Source organism: Impatiens glandulifera, chromosome 1, assembly GCF_907164915.1.
Source record: "Impatiens glandulifera chromosome 1, dImpGla2.1, whole genome shotgun sequence".
NCBI lineage: Eukaryota > Viridiplantae > Streptophyta > Magnoliopsida > Ericales > Balsaminaceae > Impatiens > Impatiens glandulifera.
The window spans coordinates 78147718-78171346 of record NC_061862.1 but is presented as its reverse complement, the minus strand read 5'-3'; the positions used below and the strand labels follow the sequence as shown (position 1 = coordinate 78171346).

The window sequence follows — 23629 nt, the reverse complement described above, 5'->3', positions numbered from 1 at the left end:
AGACGAGAGCGTGCAGATACAAAAGGAAAGGGAACAGAGAGATGCAGCCCTGCCAAACATGTTCAAGTGATGGAAGATGTCGCACCGGAACAAACGGTTCAAGCAAATGAGGATTCGGCTCGGCTATTCCAACAACATCTGATATTAGATGATATCGCCGATGCAAATAAGAAATCAAAGGCGGTTGCTCCATCAACCGGTCCGGTAACCAGAAAGAGAAAGGCCTCCAAGAAAGTAGCGGCTAAATAGACTAAACAGATGTTGGACGACATTGCAAAACCGATTGCTGCTCCTCCACCCAACCCGGTTTCACCAGAAGTTGAAGAGGTTGAGGAAATACCGCTGAACAAAAGAGCGCGGGGTCTCGATGCGGTTCCAATCAGATCGGTTCCTTCACAGGTTTCACCATTCACCAGAACCTCGGGCGGTCAAGCATCTTCCTCCAGAGTTGGCGTCGATCCCTGCAATCTAGGAAAGGGAGTGATGGCTAAATACCTACGGGAGAGATATATGCCCAAGAAGAGGGAATAGAAGTTTTAATTATCTATCGCTTATGTTAACTTTATTATATTTCTCACTTTTATATATATATATATATAAAGTATTTTTGGAAACCGGCCTACTTTTTAATTCTTTAAATGGTTTTGAATATTTTAAATAAAATAATCAAAAAATGGAGAAATTGACAAGATAAAATTTTTCTTCAAAGACAAAATTTTTCTCAAAATTTTCCAAAATTTTTCTAAAGATTTTTCTAAGTCTTTGTCAAAAATCCGGCCAAACAAATTTAAAAACAACCGGCCTACTTCTCAATTCTTTACATGGTTTTGAATATTTTAAATAAAATAATCAAAAAGGGAGAAATTGTTAGATAAATTAGAACGGTTAAAATAAAAACTTAACAAAAACAAACTTCCTGTGCAGGATCGGTTAAGAACTAGGAACGGTCAAAACTCTGACCGGTCAAGAATCCAACCGATCAAGAAGTCAAAACCGGTTAGAAGAAGAAGATGTATCCAAAACCGGAAAACTATCCGGTTAACCTGAAGCTATGAACAACCGGTAGAAATCCTAAACTAAAATGCATCCAACTAGAAAACCGGTGAAAAGACTACTTAGAGAAAGAAGCCAAGAATATCAAACTAAATATAGCTTACAAATCGGTGCAAACAGAAAATTTGAGTATCTGCGGAAGATGATACCAAAGGAACAGACTGTAACATTGCCATATTCATACAAGTCCAGTGATACTCTGCAGGCTGCAGAAAAGTGTCTGAAGAGATCTTTCCAATCTGGGATAAGTCAGAGGCGCAACTCTCCAGTTGTAGGCAACTGTCCAACCGAACAGTTGTTATATTAAGTAAAAGACAAACCTAGCCGGTTTGACCTATGCCTTGGAAGCTTAAACCGCCAGTACTTCAACACTAAACCTCTGCTCAACCAATCAAATTCAAGGAAGAAATGTGACTGTTGACACATTTCACCTATAAAAGAAGGAGCTAAAGAGGAGTAAATGCAGTCCTAGTTGTTACAACAACCCAAGTTATAAGTTGCGTTTATCTCTCTAAGATTAAAAGCTTAAGTGTGCATTTGAAGTAAGATTACAATTTTGGTGAGAACTGTACGAGTGTTTATCGAGCAACAAATAAGTCTCGATCGGATATTGTGTTTGTGTATTCCTTAGCGAATATCCTTCTCGCGGTTTCGAGAAGAAGGGGTGACGTAGGAGATTTATCTCCGAACATCCATAAAAACCTGTGTCTTGCTCTTTACTTTATACCGGCTTTACGCTCTAACCGACTCATACTAACCGACTTGCACCGTTCTAACCTATTCACTATATCTTAAACCGACCTCCCAATCTCCAAACTGACCTTGTCCAAAACCTATCTCTATTCATCCCGTGTGTGTTGCTTCAACCTGAAACAAACCACTTCCGCACTTGAACTCGGTTCAAGGGTTTCTGACAGTTTGTGTAGTATTGAAACTCGGTGTTAATCTCTAACCAGATTAGCGCCAACCGTTGAGTGAAAGTACTAACCGGCCAGACCCCGGTTCCCCAGCTCCGATCTAGATCCTAACAAATTTTTATTTATTTTTTCTAATTAGTGTTTAATTATCACAATAATTAACTTTAATTTGATTTTTAATCTCTTTTTGAGTTATTTTGAATTTAAAATTTAAAATTTAAAAATATTATTTTATTATTATTATAAATAATAATATTATTTATAAATTATGGTATGTCAAATTTTCATGCTTATAGTATGCTTCTCTCGAACCGAGTTTGAGTAAAACAAACTTCGTTTTTGGAAAATGTGATAAGGTAGAAGGATAAACCTATTAGGGATGAACATCTTGAAATTTGTACCCTAACTTACAATAAGGTAGAAGGATAAACCTAGATGACAACGGATGCCGGGGATGAATCATAATAATGACTCATAGATGAGGACAACTACACAAAATTCGTTGGTTGAATCTTGTCCGGGGATAGACTTCCACAATAATTCATTAAGGGGAGCCTATAAAATATCAATTCTACTGTAAGACACGAGACTGTTGAACTTTTTTGACAATATTTCCACTAATTCGCTAAACTTATATATGGGTTGAATCTTCTCTGAATTCATGTAACACTCTCTAAGTAACTTGGATGCATCATTCATCGTTAGTAAAAAGTGATTCCTATGCTTGCTAGGGAATAAAACAAGACACTAACTGGGCATGAATTATTATAATTATCCTACCATAACAATTATTGATCATGCTTATCAATAGATAGGGCTTGTCTTGGGAGTAGTCTTATGCAAGTAAGGCTTCTTTCTAGATATCTATCAAGAAATATGACTCTCTTGAGGAACACTCTTTTGGGGAATGAAGAGGATTCTCTAGGGAACGTAATAACAATCATGTTGAGGATGATTATAACAATTACACTATGTTCATCAAGAGATGAAATTTACTATTGAAGGTTTATCATAATAATAACTCCCATGAATGTTTATCATGGAATAAGACCTGCTTGGGGAAGGTGATAATAATCACTTTGCGGGAATGATAACAATTATTGTAAGAGAATGACTTGCATGAATGTCTATTATAAGTTAGGACTCATTCCTTGGGGAATAGTGATAACAATCACTTTGAGGGTATTGGTTATGACAATGACCTATATATATTTCTATCATAATAGGGCTTTAAGATTCATAACAATGATCTATTATGTCTATCAACCGATAAGGTTTTAGAGAGGTCTTGTACAAAATGACCTTCACATCTGATTGAAAAATCGTAGTTCAATTGGGGATTATTTTTGAGAGGAGATGCTCTAATTGGTAGAATATATCTTCTGGTTTTGACCAAGTGTCATTCACAACTAGGTGAAACATTGATTGATTACGTTAAGGGATGATTTGGCTTTGTTGTGACAAAGTGTCCTTACAGTTGGATTTAAACCGCCAACTTTCAAGGGACTTTTATCACTTGGGGAATATTTCAATAGAAACTTTTTACCTTTTGTTTTGCGAAGTGACCTTCAAAATAGGTGAAACATCAGTGGAGACTTCGATTTCTCAAAGAGTCTTCCTTGGACATATGTTCAAGACTGAACCATTGTCGATCAGAGTCATGGGAATGACTTTATCAACCATCTTTGTAGAAATGTAAAGTGATTTAACATGGGTTTTGTCTGGAGTAGGTAAATCATTGTCCTCGAAACCTATCATGTTGATTTGAGAAGTTGTTGAAATGACTCTAACGAACTCTTTAAGAGTGGTGTTGTCTGGTACATTAGCCTTACTTAGCTCATTCAGCACAACTTACATGTGTTCCATGGAATACATCAGAATTTCCCATATGGAAATATTTTCATTTGTCTTATTAAGTTGAGTAAGAAGACTATCGCACTGATTTTGAGATTTGGGCTCATTTTCCTTCCTTGGGTCATTAGATGATCTAGGAAGATTAGTCGTAGGGGTTGTTTTCATAAAACTAGGTTGGAAGTAAGACCCACTTCGGGTTGCTAAGACCTCTAGCACACCTTTTCTTGGAGAATTAGTGTTGGGATTATCAGAAATCCACCAGTTTCGAGATACTAGTGGTGGATGTAGAATTCTTCAATCCCTTTTTGGGGCCATGAATTGACCATATTAACTTCAAGAATATTAATAGGTTCTTCCACGAAGATCATATTCACCCGGTGATTAGGTAAAGGATTCTTCACGATTTCGGGTTATTGAATGATCTTTTGATCGATCAAGTTTTGATATTAATGTTTAAGGGCACTACAATTATTAGTAGAGTGACCTTTCATTTTATGGTATGTGCACCATTGACTTTCGAACTTTCCAAGGAACTTTTTACCCTCTTTTGGAGTTAAGAGTTTGATTAGATTCATTTGTTGGAGGAGAGTAGAGGCTTGCCTCAAGGTCATACCCAAATTATCAAAAGTTCTGGGAGGTCTTGAGACCTTTGGTATCAGAGGTTTAGATGTCGTTGGGACATTCATTTTAGTCAACACATGTTTACTTGGACCTGCCTTAGGAGAGATCGAAGCTTTCCAAACAATTGTGACCTGATGAACTTCAGTTTTGTCCTTCCTCTAAGGTCTTATCGGAGCAATATACGTCTTCATGGTTTTACCCTCCTTCCTTTCCTTTTCAAAGACTTCGTCCATGTTATTACCCTTCTTGAGGAGTGTCTTCATGTTTTGGAAAGTTTTGACGACGAATCCAATAGAATATCGGCTATTAGCATTATCTAGAATCATATAGATTTGTCATTGTTTGCATGGTATCAAATTGATCTCTTCAGAAACCGAATTCTATCTTTCGATGAAAATCGCGAATTTCTCGTTCTTGCCTTGTTTCATTTTCTTGAGCTTTTTCTCAAGTTGTTCTAGGCTGAGATGCATACTAAAACGTTCTATAAAAGCTGATGCGAGTTCATCGATAGTTTGAAGGTAAACTATATTCTTTTGGTGATACCAACGTAAAACTACATCATCTAAAAATTAGGGAAATAGATGTATGACTATTGGTTCTCTTAGGTATAAAGGTGTCCTATCCATTATGCATATTTGGAAGAAAGCAACAGGGTCACTTTGGCTAACGTACTTTGACAAAGATGATTGCTCATCCGGTAGTCCTTATAACATTTTTCCAATCATGGTGAACATTAATGCTACCTTTGGTCAACTGATTGAGCTGATCTTGGAACTTGGCATGATTGGCATTTAACTAAGTCATTTGGACCTTGTATTCTATAGAAGGGATGATCAGGTTTGCACCTTCTTGGGCGTTGGAGTTATCAACGACTTCTAGATGAGTTCTTGTTGACCTATTATCATCATCTTCATGAGGTTATTCATAAATATAGGTTTCATCCATGTTACAATGAGTTTGAAGATTAATCCTGATTGGTAGGATGATTTGTGGAACATTCTATTGTGACGAAGAGAGTTGTTCCTGAATTGGAATAGTAGGCTTAGTCATAAGGCTTGTTAAGATTGCCAGTTGTTTTGTTACTTGTTAAAGAGCAACTTTAACTTCAGCAAACTCAGTTGAAGATACGATATCCTTATCAATCATTAGAGTTTCTTTAACCATTTCTTGGCGCATAAAACGTCTAGTTCTTGGATCTCTTTTCCATGGGGCCGTATAAGCTTGTTGTAGTAAACTGCGACTGTTGCGGTTATTGAAGAAAAAGAGATAAAGATTTTGCAGATGTGACAAAAATACAAATGCAAATGGACAAGATATGAATTTTAGACGGTAAGGATCTCTTTCATGATTTTATTGAGATAAACATAGAGTTTTATATTAACATACTCGCAGCGTTTGTTATAGACAGACTCTTTTATTGATATTTTACAAAAGAGTTTAAAGGAGAATTTATTTTAATGAAATTTAAAGACACTAAGTCCAGATGTAGTCTTCTCTAACACTGGATTCTTCTTCTGCTTCAGTTCTCTAGGCTTTCTGATACTGACTATAGATAGGTTCCAAATATTTTGTTCGTGGACATTCATTTGGAAGGTGTCGTGCCATTTTACGAGGTATCTTACATAGACTTGCGGTCGATAAGTTTATCTACCCCAATAATAGCTTCAATGTAGCTATAGCTAAATTGCTTGAACAAGTCATGGGTATAGTAGTAGGTAACTCATTCCAAACTCATGAGCATAATCATTGGCTTATTATCCATCATGAAAGTCATTTTCTTGATGGGATACTATGGAAGACTGTCCTAGATTTCATCATTGTCTTATATAAGAGTCTGTGCAAAGCTTTCTTCATTCTTTGGTATTGGATGAAAGGGGATATGATTTTATTAGGAAGAACTGGTGGTAGGTGCTTGAGCTTGTCAAGCATCCAGATTTAAAGGATTAAGGGAACCCTTTTACTCACATGAGATGTTCAAACCCATGAGTGTTTCTGTTAAGATAATAGCAAAGGGAACTTTATTGTCTTTTCGCATTTGATGTGCTACCTCAATAATTCTTGAGGAAAGCTAATAATTTGTTGGTACGAGAAATAAGTGAGCTAGAAATACTAATATTGTTACCATAGATGATCCTAATGTTAGAGAGATTTCTCCGTCTTTTATTTCCATTTCGGTCCAAGCCTGGAAATTGATGTGCATACTCGTGATGATAATGTTGGATGTTGTTTTGGAGTAGTTATACTCCTATTGTAGAAGTTTTCTGATAGACATCGAGTCAATGAACAACCTTAAATGTAAAAAAAGTTATTATCCGTCATCAGAAAAGCCCAGAATTCTTCTATGGTTGGGCATATAGACCTTCTACTAAGGAAGTAAGTTCTTTTATCGGGATTCCACCTTTTCTGCATCTCCATCATGAAGTTTGATTTTAGTTTGAATTTTAGGAACCTCCTGATGGGGTTGAGGCCATTAGTTTCAAAGTTCCATTGATTAGCGTGAAAGTTATTGATCAAATGGACCAACTCGATATCCAATAGCATGAATATCATTGAAGACTACGATTATAGTAGAGGGGAGAATTGTAATTGTAAACACAAGAGCAAATGCATATGCTAATAACATGACTTAGAGTAAACATCTCATAAGGTTTTATATACTTGCTTTTTAAATAACTTTCTATTTTCGAAGTTCTAGGTTTGCTAGCTGATTATAATATCGCTTTCTAAATTTTGTCGTTTATACAAAAAGGGATAATTCGGAAATGGGTGAATTTAATAGCGGTACTGAGACCGTAGACTCGATAGTACCATTCTCTTTCGTGGAAATGGTGACTTTAGAGGAACAAATCTTCGTTCTTTAGAAGAGATATTCTACGATGTATAATCAACTTGACAAATATGTCATTTGATTTTGAAAAAATTAAATATGCTTAGAGATATTTATTATATCTATTATAGATGTATGCATGTATAATAAATAAGCACGTTCAGTTTTGACTTTGTCGAGACTTTGTTGTTTGGGCACTTCAAACAACGGTTAGATAAAGTAACCAGGTTTTGTGTGTTAAGGTTCTGTCGAGGTTTGGGTTGGAATCTCTCCCCACCGTTGCTAAGGTTGTATTTTGATAGATGTATCAAAGATGAAAGAGGGGATCCATTCTGGGTTCCTAGTTTTTCTTCTCGCAACATCTCTAGGTCACATACTAGTATTATCAGTCTTCATGTAATTCGTTGAAGTATAGAGTTTTGATCTGGTACTTCTTCACGTAATCCCGAGTGATATACCCGTTTCGGATTTCTAACAATTATTAGGGTAAAGCATAGGTACATTGTGGGATGATAGGCCCTGTAAGGTGAACTATTGTGAAAGGTTCTTTTAAGGTTATAAATAAAATTTATATAACTAGAGTTTTTTAAATTAAAAATTCATCCCCAGGAGAGTCGCCAAGAAAATTGTAACCCCTAGGAATTGCTCCCCCGTAGATTAGCACGTGTCTGAACGACATGTAGAAATACAGGAAATATCATGGGGTGGCTCGAGTTTCGATGCATTTAACCTTGGTTTGCATGATAGACAATCTTTGTTTTAAAATAAAATATTATTTTAAAAGACTTCTTGAAAATATTTGGGAGCTTTAGAAATTAATTATAAAAATAATTAACTTTATTCAAATTTTAATAATTTGGGGACCAAATAACAATTTGGTTAAAACTCGGTTTAAATTAATAAAACATAACTAATTTAAAATATTATTTATTTAAAAATAGAGTCGCCAATTAATTTTAGAAAAATCAATAAAAATGTATACATGTACAAACGTATTTTATACGAGAGTTTCTATAAGGGGTTCAACTTTTGGTTACGCTCGAGAAAGTTTTATTTTGTAAACAAAGTTTGGCTATGATAAGATTTATTTATAACATTTATATTTTTCAATTACTAGTCTGGGGTCCTAAACAAGTATATATGTTTAGATTACGTAAATAATTATGCAAAATTATTTAAAAGGGCATACATGTGATTGCATTGATATAAAACTGATTAAAAACTCTGAAAAATATCAGAAAAGTGTTAGAATTTCAAATAAGGCCTTAGCCAAAATATTTGTTTAATTTATCCCAAAATATTTAAATATCATTTTCTAACCTTTTGGGATTATTTGAAATGAATTGGGGTTCTAATTTACAAAAATAATTTTGGATATTGAAAATTGGAACCAAATAAGATACAGGACCGGAGTCCTAGGGTCTAGGTCCATTTTTTTCGATCTAGGCTCAGACGGGCTTGGTCTAGATCGGGAAGGTTTGGATTGGGGTCGGGAGCATGGGTCAATGGATCTAGACGGCTCGGTCATGGGTTTGAGAGGTTCGGTATCGAACTCGGACTGCTCGGTCGAGGGACTAGAAGGCTCAGTTGAGGGGTTCAGGAGGCTCGGTCCTCAATTCATGTTATTCGGTCCTAGGTCTAGGAGGCTCAGTCCTAGGTTTAGGCTTTCTTGGTCGTGGACCTAGGAGGCTCGGTCACAGATCAGACCTCTCGGTCCAAAGTTAGAATCCTCGATCGGATTTTTAGGTCCTTACTCAAGAGCATTGGTCTTAAGACTCGGTCCTAACTCAAGAACGTCGGTCCTTGGACTCGGTCCTGACTCATGAACACCGGTCCTTGATCTCGGTCTTGTTTCTCAGTTGTCAAAGACCATGTGTTCTTGAATTGGTCAAGAATTGCAGAAGCTATAACTTTTGATAAAGATCATGGAATCATGATCAGTAAGTTGTAGATGCTTCATATGATTATAGGGAACAAGAGCCCTAACCCTAACCTTAATCACATTCAATTGATCTTTACAAAGATCAAATTTTAAAAACCATTTTTAGGTCAAATTTTGGGATCTTTTGAATTAGGTCATTTCAAGGTCTAATTTTTGTTCCATTAGTTTTGAAATGATGAACATAATTAAACACAACCAAAACAATAACATCATAGCAGTTCTATAAAAAAATTAAGATGAAATTCAAATTCATTTTTTTTTTTTAATTTCAATTTGATCAAACATGATTAGGATGATGTTAAAGTGATCTGAAAATCATCCTAAAATGTTTACAAACATGTTTATTAACTATTTGAATAAAAAAAATTCAAGATTAAAACTAAAGAACATGGATTTATAAAAATTTAGAATTTCAATTCAAGTTTTTATTTTTTTTAGTTTAAGGTTGATTTGATCATATCTCTTTCAACAGAAACTTCATATAACATATAGGGATTGATTCTAAACAAATAAATCATATGATAAAACCCTAGAACATATCAAATCGATCAAACTTGGTAAAAACCAATTTTCAATTACAATTTACCAACAGTTGGAGAACACTCTTAGGAGTTGTTGGAAGTTTTTCCAAAGCTTGGATCAAAGTTGTGATCACCGGAAAAGTTTTTACAAATACAAAAAACTGTTCTTGGTCGGATACTTGAAACTTTGATTTAGGCTGTAAGATGAGATGATTATATGATGGATTGATAGAGAATCATCTAAGGACTATTTATACTAGCTTGAGGTCGGTTGAGGTTGAAGAATTCGACTTTAATTTGCTGATTGAAGTTATTATCCCTAATTTTATCATTGATCGTGGCAGCCTAGTTCTAGGGTAAGGTGTCAATCCTAAGTATAAGGGTGAGCAAGTGGGAAGAAAAAATAGAGGATAAGATCGACTAACGAAGAAGTTAGAGCTTCTAGAAGATCGCCGAAATTCATCGCGGCCTGTAGAAATTGGTGAAGAAGACGATCAAAACGACGTCGTTTTAATTATTTCACAATGCGTCGTTGGCGTCCCGTTTGTGTCTGGGCGGTTAAGCTAACGGGCGTCAGCGTCCCGTTAGCTTCTGTGAATTTAATTATCAAAATAATTAACTCTAATTTAACATTTAATCTTTTTTGAGTTATTTTAAATTTAAAAATTCAAAATAAGCAAATTTTCATATTTATTGAAAGATAATTTAAATGATATATATGAGTTCAAGAGATTTTAATAATGTATTTTTTTTTCTTTTTTAATGTTAAAATAATTAATTATATATATATTAGTTCAAATAAAAATCAATAAAATATAATAAATATTTATTATTTTAATTTATAATGTTTATATATATATATATATATTAAAAAATATATAAATTAAAAAATATATTTAAATATGTTAAGTTGATCGAAAAATTCTTTTTGACTTATTTATTATTATAAAAAACAAAATAAGATACTGTATACTTTGAAATAATATTTTAGAAATGAAGAAAAATTAAAAAAAAATAACAATATATATATATTAATATATTATTAATTAAAAATACTCAAATAAAAAAATAAAATACAATATGTAAAACAAATTAATAAAAATATTTTAATTAAAAAAAAATAAAAATATACTTCACTTTAATTTTAAATTTATTGAAAAATATATTAGACTAATTTATTATTATAAAAATTAAATTAAGACACAAGAATCATTTTTTTATTATCACTTATTTTTTATATAATTATTTATATATATATATATATATATATTAATTTTAAATGAATTTTAATAATTTATTATTATAAAAAACAAATTAAAACATTATATGAATAATTTTTATTTAATTATTATATTAATTTAATTATTTTTTAATATTTGATTAAATTATCTATTATAATACTTTATTATTATAAAAAATAAATTAAGACATTTTATATACAATTTTATTATCATATATTTTTTAAAATTATATATATATTAATTTTAAATAAGTTTTATATTTGTCCAATTATTTATTATATTAATTTATTTATTTTAAAATAATTATTTATATTCAATTTATTTATTCTTTAATTTTATCAATGTGAACTTTTTATTAAATTTGGTTATTAAATAATTAAAATTATTATAGATATAAAAAATATAAAAATATTAAAAATTGGTTGGATAATTTTTTAATATTTTTTTAAATTAGTAGATAATATTAGATAAAAAAGAATATTAAATTAAATAAAAATTTAATTTTGTCATTATGTATTGTGGTCAAATATATATATATATATATATATATATATATATATATATATATTTTTATTTTAATTTTTTTTTTTTAATAGTTTGATATATAAATTATTTAATAAAGGAAAAAGAATAGAAATTAAAAGGTATATTGGAAGGGGAAGAAGATAGTCCGTTAATTTAGGGGTCTTAAATTGAAATAATGAATGAAGAAGACCTTCTCTCCTTCAAACGGACAAACAAACAAAAAAAAACGGAGCACGGCGGCTCCACCGGTGGGAAGAAAGAAAGAAGGACATTCTTCTTCTTCTTCTTTTCTTCTCTTTTTTTTTTATTTTATTTTAATTATTTGTTATTATTATTCTCCATAGCCTTCTTTGATTGGATGAAACCGTGAGAGGATGATAACAACAACTCCGGCTGGATCTCCAACAAAAACAAGTAAAATTAAATTCTTATGCAGTCACGGTGGAAAGATTATGCTCCGACCACCCGACGCCGTCCTCAAGTATGTCGGCGGCCAGACTCGCGTCCTTTCCGTTCCCCGCAATATCGATTTCACAGGTACTTTTTTTGTCCTCTAGATTATTTAAAGATTATTTAAGATGAATTCAAATTATTCAGGCTTAACGAAGAAAATCGCGACACTCAAAGATGGCAATGTCATCCTCAAGTACCAACTAATCCACGAAGACCTAGATGCCCTAGTAACCGTACGATCAAACGAAGACCTTCGTTTCATGATCGACGAATGCCAACGTTACGAACTCATAGGAGCACCTAGACTCCGGGCCTTCCTATTCCCTACCAACACAATTGTAACCGAAACCACCACGCCTAACCTCATCGATCCTCACGCACTCGAGCAACATTACATCGACGCCGTAAACGGCGTCTTCCGAACCGGAACAAAGTATTCGTATCTCGGCCACCGTCCTTACTCCGTCCCCGTTTCCTCCTCCTCCGGATCATCGTCCACTCCGAACTCCGTCGATAGCAACTCCGCGCTCGAGAACACCAACAACGCCCCGGAAGCAGCCATCCGACTGCAAAACTACATCACGAGCAAACTCAGTCTGCATCGGGTACAGAGCAGTCCGACGATATCAAACCTCGTGAATCATCATCATTATCATCATCACCACAGCCACCACCATTGTAGCGGTCATCAATCGCCGCAAAACGTCGGCAGCGGTTACCAATCGCCGGTGATGGTTCAATACAACAGGCAAATGACGATGCCGACGCCGCCTAGGACAGGCGGATGCAAACCAGTTGAGTGGCGTAAAGTTGGTTATAATTATCCTCCGTCGTCGACAAGGCACGCAAGGAGTTCGAGTGTGAGCGGTTATTTACAAAACGAAGAGTATTTTGTAGAGAGGCGATTAGAAACGGAAGACTGGTTCTCAAGGATGATTATCCAGCCTTCTACGCAAATCCCGTTTAGTATTCAATAGCTATAGCATAAACTAAATGTCGCGAATTGCAAAATTCCAACCTTTTACGGTGTATTATTTTGTGTATTTAAAGAAAAAAAAGATAAATTACTTGCTATCGGTGAAGTCGGCATCGATGACATCATTGTTGTCGGATTCTCCCTTGGCGTCTGAAGGTCCTGCGGAGGCAGCACCACCTTCGGGTGCAGCGGAGGAACCGGACTGATTGTAGAGAGATTGACCTAATTGCATGACTTCTTGATTAAGAGCAGCCATGGCATCTTTAATGGCTTGAGTTGAACCATTTGCTATTGTATCTTTGAGCTCATTGAGCTTAGATTCAACCTTCTCCTTAACTGGGACAGGAACTTTTTCTCCTAATTCTTTCAATTGCTTCTCGGTTTGGTATACAACTGAATCCGCTTGGTTTTTGGTGTCGATGGCGTCTCTCTTTTCTTTATCTTCCTTGGAGTACTTTTCAGCTTCATTAACCATTCTCTCTACCTGCAAAATAATGAAGCAATGGCATTTCAGGCAACAAATAACTTGATTTTCAATAACTTACGTCGAACAAGATTATTTGAAAACAAGGCCATAATCCGCCCATTTGGAAATACATGAAAGACAGTCAATAATGTCAGTCAAATCGAGACTTTACTTTAAATCGTGCTAATAAACGACAAATGGGGTTTATTTTAAAAAGAATAAAACTGAAAAGAGAGGATTTAAAAGTTACCTCATCACTAGGCAAGGTGCTAGCCCCAGTAATGGTGATATCTTGCTTCTTCCCAGTGCCTTTATCAATAGCAGTAACAGAGAGAATTCCATTTGCATCAATATCGAACTTGACTTCGATCTGAGGAACACCACGAGGAGCAGGAGGAATTCCATCCAGACGGAAACTTCCAACAGACTTGTTATCGCGGACAAACTCTCGCTCACCTTGAAGTACATTTATCTCGACACTCGTCTGTCCATCGGCGGCAGTTGAGAAAACCTCCGACTTTGAGGTTGGTAAAGTTGTGTTTCTAGGAATGATTTTGGTCATGACACCGCCGAGTGTTTCCAAACCGAGAGACAATGGTGTCACATCGAGAAGGACAATGTTGCTAACATCCCCAGACAATATACCCGCCTGTTAATGAAGTAAAGAAGATGTGCACATGTTAGTTTATTCTTTGCCTTTTACCCCTAAAAATTAAACTCGATAACATAGTAAGAGTACACAAAACACAACTTTAACCCTTCAAATTAACTCCGTATCACAGTTCCGTGAAAATTAACTATCCACATTCTATCAAATCAACAAAAATCTAGATATTTTAGTATTGAACATTCAATCAATTTCAGTTAATCAACATCTGTATATTTGTGCTTCCTAATTTTGTAACTGAATTTGCATTTATTGAATTAAGAAAAGAGAAATCAAAACCTGAACAGCAGCACCAAGAGCCACAACTTCATCAGGATTGACAGTAACATTAGGTTCTTTACCAGTCAGTCTCCTAACAAGCTCTTGAACTGCAGGAATCCGAGTTGATCCACCAACAAGGATGACTTCATCTAAGTCACTAAAAGATAGTTTTGCATCCCTCAATGAATTTTCAACAGGTCTCTTCAGCCTACACACCCATCATAATCACGCCCCCAAAAGAAAATAAAAAATTTAGTCAACGCATTATCTTACAAACAATAATAGCCACCAGCCACATGAAAACTCGAAATTACCTGTCTAGCAAATCAGAACATAGTTCTTCAAATTTAGCCCTAGTTAGAGTGGATTCAATGTGCTTTGGTCCATCAGCAGTTGCTGTGATGAAAGGTAAGCTGTAAGGAGAAATAACATTAGCCAAAAATTAGCGATAGTTCAAACCGAAAGAAAAAAAATGAATCAAAAATGTCTGTAGTACCTAATGTTCGTCTGTGTCAAGGATGACAACTCCATCTTTGCTTTCTCAGCTGTTTCTGTTAAACGCTGAAGTGCTTGTTTATCCTTCAAAAGATCTATGCCTTCATCCTTCTTAAAATTAGAAGCTAGCCAATCCACAATTCTCTGTATATAGGAATAGCAAGAACACATTGAAGGTAAACAAAAATAATACATAAGAGATGAAATATGAAGGTGAAACAAGGAGAATTACAATAAAGTAAGAGATGTCTTCAAAATGAATCAAAAGTATTGACCAAAAAATCTCATTTTTGTGAATTATAGACACATGATCATTGGGCCGAGTGGACAATACTAGATTGTTTTTGTTTATTGTGATTCTAGGATGTCCAAGCTTGCTTAGCACATAAACACCCACTTAGAGCTTGTTTGATCTAGGGGTTTTCCCTTGTAAAGAAAAGATAACCTTGTTTGATGAAAAAATGATTATTTGGGTAAATACTAAAATATCCTTCATATTTATAGCAAAAAATGTTATAAAATATAATGTAAAGGTAATTTGGCATTTCAGTTGATAACTTTTGTTTCAAAGGGTAAGAGGTCTCCATTCAAAGATGCAAACACTCAAGCTAACACTACACTCGCCATTTCGGGTGATAATTGAATTGATAAAGTGATTGATGAAGGGATGAAGGAGTTATTTGGATTAACCCTTCATCAAACAAGGCCTAATCTATGTGTTTTAAATGGACATAGAACTTGAGACCTTGGTAAACCACTAAATTCAAGCCTCTTGTCATCTAAGCTACCTGTGGTCTGGATATTTTGGAATTCAGTGTAATATGATCATAAGTTGTTTTGTATAGCAAGAAATCGTATTTCGCGACAACTTTATTAATACAAACTTTTAACTTTACCAAAATAATATATGATAGGTTAAGGGAGTAAGAATTTAAACCTTGTCAAAATCATCACCACCAAGATGAGTATCACCAGAAGTAGAAAGCACCTCAAACACTCCATCACCAACCTCCAGCACTAAGATATGGCAGATAGAAATCGAGCTTAATCAGTCACAAATGGTTAAGTAAAAGTAAAGATCAAAGGTAAAATTTTCAAATAATTCTCAGTACCTGAAACATCAAAGGTACCACCTCCAAGATCAAATACAAGGATAGTTTCATTGTTCTTCTTCTCAAATCCATATGCTAATGATGCAGCTGTAGGTTCATTAATAATTCGCAAAACTTCTAAACCAGCAATTCTACCAGCATCCTTAGTTGCTGTCCTTTGTGAATCATTGAAGTAAGCAGGCACAGTAACTACAGCTTTAGTAACCTTATCATTCAAAAACTTTGATGCATCATCTACAAGCTTTCTCAAAACCTATAACCAGTTAAACAAGAAAGAAAGAAAGAAAGATTTAAACAATGTCCATGTCTAATCTTATATTGATACCAAATCTTATATGGATGCGAATCGCGAACCTGAGCTGAGATCTCCTCTGCGGCAAATTGCTTGCCCATGGCAGGACATTCAAGTTTAACATTACCATTTTCGTCACGAACAACAGTATAAGAAACCTGCTTAGCCTCTTCGTCAACCTCTGACATCTTCCTCCCAATAAACCTCTTAACAGAGAAAAAAGTGTTTTCAGAGTTAACAACAGACTGCCGTTTAGCAATCTGTCCGACTAGAAGATCTCCAACTTTGGTATACGCCACGACAGACGGAGTAGTTCTCTGTCCTTCTGAGTTGGTTACAATCACCGGCTTACCTCCTTCCATAGCTGCCACGGCCGAATTCGTCGTACCGAGATCGATTCCAACAACCTTCTCCGCCACGACTCTCAAAGGAACAGCACCGGAGCTCCTCCTGCTTCTACTCTTCCTCAGAGTCGGCAATTGAACAGAACCTATGTTACGGTTCGGCTTGTGACCGAAAAAAACTGTTCTGGGACATTTTCCAGCAGATTTCTTGGAAGAAGAAGTGAAAGGAACACCTCCGAGAACGTGAATCTGAGCCGTGGATGCAGCCATTATCTGAAAGTAATTGCTCGAAACCTAAACCCTAACGATTAGAAGAAAGTGTTTCGTCGAGGAAGATGATGATAAGGAAGATAGAGAAGATTAGGGTTTTAAAGACGAAGAGGATGTGGAGTCACGTGTCTTCTATCTAGAAAGTTCATTTAGGTGGAAACATTTTTTTTAACAACTATTTTATACTAATTTTTCAAAAATAAATTAATTTTACTATGATATTATAATTTAATTAATTAAAAATAAATAACTCTTAATGTGTTGTATTGAATAATTAAAATATTTATTATTTGTTTTTTTCTATAATCTTATTTTATCTTTTTTATAAATATAATAATATTTAATTTCAAATGTGTGAATTACGATACGATTAATTTGAATATATAAGGGAAAATAAATGAATACTTGGTTCGAATTTTGAGTTTGACCCACCCATAAATTTAAAATGGTTGAAAATAAATTTAAAAATGATATATGTATATTTCGAATTTGCAACCTAACAAAAACAAGTACAACTCTTTAACTAAATATGATTGAGATGTGGTTTCCCGGTGTATAATAGGCGATAACAATTAAAAGTGGTTAAAAAATATGAATCAAATATTTGATTGACCAAAGTGAAAATATAAGGTCACAAGATGAGAGGTTCGTTGGAAAAAAAATATGTGAGAAAATGAGTTATTTTACCGGAGTGAATAAAATGTGGAATGAGAGTGTTTATTTTTTATTTTAATATATTATTTGTGATTTATTAAGAATTGTAAATAATGAATATATATTATTATAAATTATTAAATTTATTTTGTTTATATTTGTATCTGTGTGCATCGCACTAGATTTTTCCTAATTTATATAAATATGTAAAATAGAAGGGTCAAATGTATATCTTTGTCTTTCTAATTTCAGTTACGGGCTCTTGCCATATAACCAATGTAAACATATGGATCATTATTTATTATTCTTTTAGTATTCAATAAAAGATCGGATGGTTTCTTTCTAGGTTTTTTTGAAGTGATTCTTCATAACTCTAGGTTATTGATCTCTTACTTTGATCAATCTTCTACTTATAGTTTTCACATGGTATTTGAGCTTAGGGCTGATAAAAATCTCATCCAAGAAGGCGATCAAGAAGAAAGAAGTGAAGCGCGACGATCCATGTCTGAAACCTTTGAAGCATGTGAAGAAGTTCTGATTTCGTCTTCAAAGGACGCGATCAATTACTCTCATGCTGCAACTATCTCTTCAACGGAAACTCTTTGAATGACAGAAAAGAAGCGCGATCGAATAGATTCCACTTTACCTACATGGAGGAGAAGCAACTGTTCTTACATCCACAACTCTTACACGAGCCAATTATTTTGAGTGGAGTACGAGCGTCAAACTAGCTATAACAACTAAGATGAAGACAGGTTTCATTGACGACACCTTCAAAGTGTCGAATGATCCAAAGGAGGCCATACTATGGAGGATGGTTGACGCTACAGTGAGAACTTGGATTATGAACACTATCGATATGAAAAATAAGGTACACTTTCAAAGTACAGTTGCTTCACAAGAGTTGTGGGAAGAAATTAGGACTAGATGTGAGGGCAATAATGGGCCAACACAATACAACATAGGAAGAACATTTACATAATTCAACAAGGTAAGCTAGAGTTTTACCATAACTTTTATCTAATTTTGAGCCAACAACATAGGAAGAACATTTACACAATTCAACAAGGTAACCTAGAGTTTTACCATAAAAGTTTATCTAATTTTGAGCCAATATAGAATTGATTCCATTAAAGAATCGACCTAGAGAAATACTATTCTAGGACTAGACTATTTTGGGATGAACTATTGAACCTACAACCACATAGAAAATGCACATATGACAGGAGTAAATTTAAAAATGATATATGTATGTTTCGAACTTGCAACTAACAAAATAAGTATAATTCTTTAACCATGTATGATTGAGATGTGATTTGCCAATGTATAATAGACCGGTAACAATTAAAAGTGGTTAAAAAATGAATCAAATATTTGATTGACCAAAGTGTGAGATCATAATGCTAAATGCTAAAAAATATTAATCAAATATTTATTTGACCAAAGTGAAAGCGCATGGTCACAAGATGAGAAGTTCATTAGGAAAAAATTGTGACAGATAAGTTGTTTTACCGGAGTGAATACAATGTGGAATAAGAGTGTTTATTTTTTTTATTTTAATATATTGTTCGTGATTTATTAAGAATTTTAAACATTAAATACATATTATTATAAATTATTAAATTGATTTTATATATATTTTTATCCGTGTGCATCCCACGAGATTTTTTCTAGTTTATATAAAGATGTAAATAGAAGGGTTAAATGTATATATAGCTCTAGCTTATTGATCTTGCTTGGATTATCTTCCACTTATAGTTTTCACATTTGTTCATAAAAGATGTACACTTCAATTTTAAGACATTTTTTTTATTAAGAATCAAACTCGTAATATGTCTCTTAAACACAATTTCTTATAACATTAACGGTTATATTAAACTTTTTTTTAATGGCGAGAATATAATTAGTGACATATACATTTAATTTGTATATCTTATACATGATCTTGTTTAAAATTAATCCTTATACATTTAATTTGTATTGAAAATATGCACAAATTTCTCTTATAAATATTATATCTATTTTTTATTTTTTAAGAACAAAATTTTCACATTTGTTTTGAGATGACTTTTTTAATTTCATATTAAAAGAACGATGCATATGCGTTTATTCCATTTCCTGATAATGATTTTGGAGACTAAGACGACGATAAAGTTTTTACTCATTCATCTCCTTTATATTTAGATATTGCGTGTTTGTGTTATGCCTTCAAAATCATCTATAAAAATAAAGAATAAATTGATGTTGAAGGAGATAAGGATGTTCGATAGTCATATAATTAAATATAAATAATATAATAGAAATTACGAAATATAATATTATAATACAAAATCCGTAATATATTTGAATCGGCCGACTAGACATCATATACCTTTAAAAAACGGTTATTCCCTTATTAAGAATGAATTTAATTTGATTTGAGGACGAAATTAGTTTATTAGTTAAAATTATGGTGTAATCAAAATATGAGAAATATAACATAGTTGAAATCTTAGGATAGATGACGTGAAATTAGTTATTCTAATGGTTCAAATTTCGATCATAAAATAAGAATTGTTTAAATTTGGAGTTAAGTTATTAATTTTGAATTTTGAAAGAATTTATAGGAAATACTTAAAACATAATCATATGTATAGAAAAAATTATACATATTACATATATTATTATATCACCTATGATGAACTTTTGTTGAATCACAATGAAATGTTGCATTTTGGTGTTGAAATCATATACTTTACTTTTTAAAAATTAATTAGGTACAATTTGAATATTTCTTCTTTCCAGTTACTATAAAATAATAATAATAATAATAATATTTATATGCATTGGGTATATAATTCATGTAACATTCAGATGCATTATGATAAAATAATGTTTGATTAAACTGAATTAATAATCTCATAGTTTTCATGATCTCATTATTTGATTTATTTAAAAATTTGGAATTCACTCATTTCCAAAATTATTTTTGAGTTTTCAGTTCACACAATATATATATATATATATATATATATATATATATATATATATATATATATATATATATATATATATATATATATGAATAATTCTCTCCATTTAGACTTTATCTCAATTTTTAGTCTTTATATGAAATATTGTCACACTTTGTGTCACACTTTGTGTCACACTTTGTGTCACACTTTGTGTCGTCACTTATATATTTTAGGGGAACTATAGATAATTCATTCGGCCCTATTTATAGCAAATACTAGCTCCTTATCCTTATTCATATTTAAAATAAGTTTGAATTTGTCTAGAAATATATAAATCGAAATGAGACGTGAGAATATTCTAGTACAAAGATAAAAAAAAAAAAAAAAATCATTTCTATTCAGATTTATTTTTGTGATCAAAGTGTATGTTTATTTTCTCACATATGGACTCATCATTTTAATAAAAGCAATTTTAGAGACCTTATGCTTCAAAACTGTTTTCATTGAAAATTGAACCTGAAGACATATAATAGTTGGTTAGTCAAAATTTAATTGATATTTTTTTTTATTTATGCTCACAATGTGATTTTATTTAAATATAATGTCTAATTTAGTAATTTCTTCTCTAGCATATATTTGTTATAGGTTTAAGATCTCTAAAGCCCATATTACTAAGAATCATTTATTTTTTCGAATAAGTGCATCACTTTTGTTTGACTTATTAATTTTCATCCAAATAAAACAATCTAAATTATGTTTTAGTATGAATTTCACATGTATTTGATTTATTTTCTCTTATACAAAACCAAAAAAAAAAAGATTTGTATTTGTAATTTTAGTATTCCATAATATTGTAAAGTCTAAAATTAACTATGGAGTATTTTTATATCTACATATTTATAATATAGAACATGTAAAAAAACATTTGTGTCTTAACTACATTTTTACATTCTCTCTTTTTAGTTTGATCTCTCTAAATTTATTAAGCTTCTTTAACATACAACATTTTTCTATCTTCTTCTCATTTCTCAAAATCTATCAATAAGAAAGTAATGATCAAGATTCAGGTGACTATTTGACCATCAATGGTAGATAGAGATCTGATTAGAAGATGAAATTGAAATGTGAGAATCTCTTCCTTGAAAAGAGTTTGGAATACATACAAGAAATTCATTTTATCTCCAATAGAGAGATAAAAGAATATGTCCAAGATGGTTTATATAGGCTCGATAATGAAAAGAGGGTGGTGGTATATCATTCTGGTGTAGGAACCAAATCAAGCGTCAAACTGGTTTTATCCTATGAGGATCGATGCTTCTTCCAAAGGTGGTTCTCACAATTGCAAGATTCTTTTTGATTCACTACGGAATTCAGTATGCTTTAAGGATTTTAGTCTGTTTCGATGAGTGGTTTAGATGGGGTAGGGCATCCACATCGATTCAAATGAAGGCTTCACCATGAAAAACAAGGGTCTTTGGCTAAATCGTGATAATAGGAGGGTGGTGAACTAAATTCCTTATAGAAATAGGAGATATTATCATTTTTATGAAGAAGTTGTTGATAGTGAAATTGCATGGACATATTCAAGTTGTAAGTGCCTATTAAAAACGGAATGGAAATAGGGTAGGATTATGTTTTGGTATAAGAGCAAAAGAGAAGGAGAGGAGGCCAATGACTATTTTATTAGAATATTAGGAACTAATATTTTATAGGATTAATGTAACTTAATTTATTTGCAATAGTTGATAATTTGTAACCTGTTGATGAAATGAAATAAATGTATTAGATGATGAGCTGAAATGTCTTTTTTAATAAGTTGTTATTGATTTGAATGGATGCATGTTAAATGTTTAATGTAATGTCTCATAAAATTTTGTCCAATTTTTATTTACAATTTAAAATTTTCGTGTCAAAATGTTTTATAATTATGCATTCTTTTGAAATCGAACTTTCTAAAGAAAATAAGGTTGAAAGATCATATTTTGTTTGGTGTATATCTTGTTTCGATATTCTTGATGAGTTTGATATTCTTGATGAGTTTATAAATGGTAATGTGCTTAGTTATTGAATATATGATTGAAAGTAATGTGTTTTTGTTAAATATTTTGGTAAATTTGTTGTCACACCGTATATGAATTTGTAACGAGATAGGATGTCATTAATCAAGTATTATAAAATATAAAAATGATTGTGTAAACAAGTATTTTCTTGAAAACTATTGCATTATACATGAATTATGTTGAATAGAATTACAAGTTTTAATATAAAACAAAATTTTTATAAATTATTTTAGTCCAAATTTGATATCTTCTTTTCCAAATAAACATATTTGAAATTTGTCTATAAATTCATGATAATACTTTTTTTTTTTAGAGAATGTGATCAATATTTTCATGATGTTATAACGGTTTAAGGGAAATTTTATTTAAGAAACTTTTTAAAATTATAAAATAAAAATAAAAATAATGTTCTCAATTTGAATTTGAATTTGTAGGGGATAAGTTCTGTTGGATCAAAACCGTTTATTTTGAAATATATCAAAATAGTTATTTTTTGGGATTGATTTCATATCTTTATCTAGAGTTTTTTTCAACAAAACTTGACATGTTTAGACCTTTTGAATTGTTTATATCTCTTGGTTATTGCAATGACTATGTTTCAATTATGTTTTAAATCTATTTCAACCACAACTATCTAACTTAAGGATAACCGTATTATGAGTATCATGTTTTGTCTTACAATGTTCATAGATCAATTGTATCAATTTAAGAAATAAAAATAAAATAATTGTATCATGAGAAATGTTTTATGTACTAAACGAACAATTTAAGATAAAATTGATTTTCTTGTTCCAGTTAAACAAACCTTGAGTATAACAAAAATAATAATAATAATAATGTTATGTGTATGATTTGTTTTATTGTAAATTTAAGGAGAATGTTAATCCAATAACAAATAATTGATACAATTTTAAAGTAAATTTATTTAGGGACTTTAATGTACTTTATACCTAATTGCACTAAATAAAACTGGGCCAGGCCCATAAGAAATCCTCAACTTTAACCTAGTAACATTTTTCATTTTTCCCTAGCCAGCGCGTCCTCATTCTCATTATCATTCACATTTTCAAAATCTATAAATAAATAGTCAACACAAGTACACCATAGAACATAGAAGATACAGA

General features: G+C 32.3%; 2 protein-coding genes across 2 annotated transcripts; one reads left to right on the top strand and one right to left on the bottom strand.

The window, feature by feature from the left end:
• Positions 1-11771: 11771 nt before the first annotated feature.
• LOC124919000 lies at positions 11772-12999 on the top strand. The gene is made up of 2 exons (XM_047459096.1): positions 11772-12038; positions 12099-12999. The coding sequence occupies exons 1-2, from the start codon at positions 11876-11878 to the stop codon at positions 12929-12931; spliced, it is 996 nt and encodes a 331-aa protein (XP_047315052.1). The 5' UTR covers positions 11772-11875; the 3' UTR covers positions 12932-12999.
• Positions 12875-16953, bottom strand: LOC124918999 (stromal 70 kDa heat shock-related protein, chloroplastic-like). Its single transcript, XM_047459094.1, has 8 exons — positions 16286-16953; positions 15932-16184; positions 15757-15836; positions 14821-14963; positions 14639-14737; positions 14343-14532; positions 13647-14045; positions 12875-13414 (listed from the first exon to the last, which is right to left on the bottom strand). Exons 1-8 carry the CDS (start codon positions 16835-16837, stop codon positions 13019-13021), a joined length of 2112 nt encoding a protein of 703 aa, XP_047315050.1. The 5' UTR covers positions 16838-16953; the 3' UTR covers positions 12875-13018.
• Positions 16954-23629: the final 6676 nt, after the last annotated feature.

What these genes read in the sequence shown, in the direction of transcription:
- LOC124919000 (XM_047459096.1), top strand. Translation starts at nt 11,876, where the DNA reads ATGATAACAACAACTCCGGCTGGATCTCCAACAAAAACAAGTAAAATT. An exon ending in CCGCAATATCGATTTCACAG is followed by an intron (nt 12,039 to 12,098) that starts GTACTTTTTTTG and finishes CAAATTATTCAG; the next exon opens with GCTTAACGAAGAAAATCGCG.
- LOC124918999 (XM_047459094.1), bottom strand. Translation starts at nt 16,837, where the DNA reads ATGGCTGCATCCACGGCTCAGATTCACGTTCTCGGAGGTGTTCCTTTC. An exon ending in TGTTCTGATTTGCTAGACAG is followed by an intron (nt 14,533 to 14,638) that starts GTAATTTCGAGT and finishes ATGGGTGTGTAG; the next exon opens with GCTGAAGAGACCTGTTGAAA. An exon ending in CTCTTGGTGCTGCTGTTCAG is followed by an intron (nt 14,046 to 14,342) that starts GTTTTGATTTCT and finishes CTTCATTAACAG; the next exon opens with GCGGGTATATTGTCTGGGGA.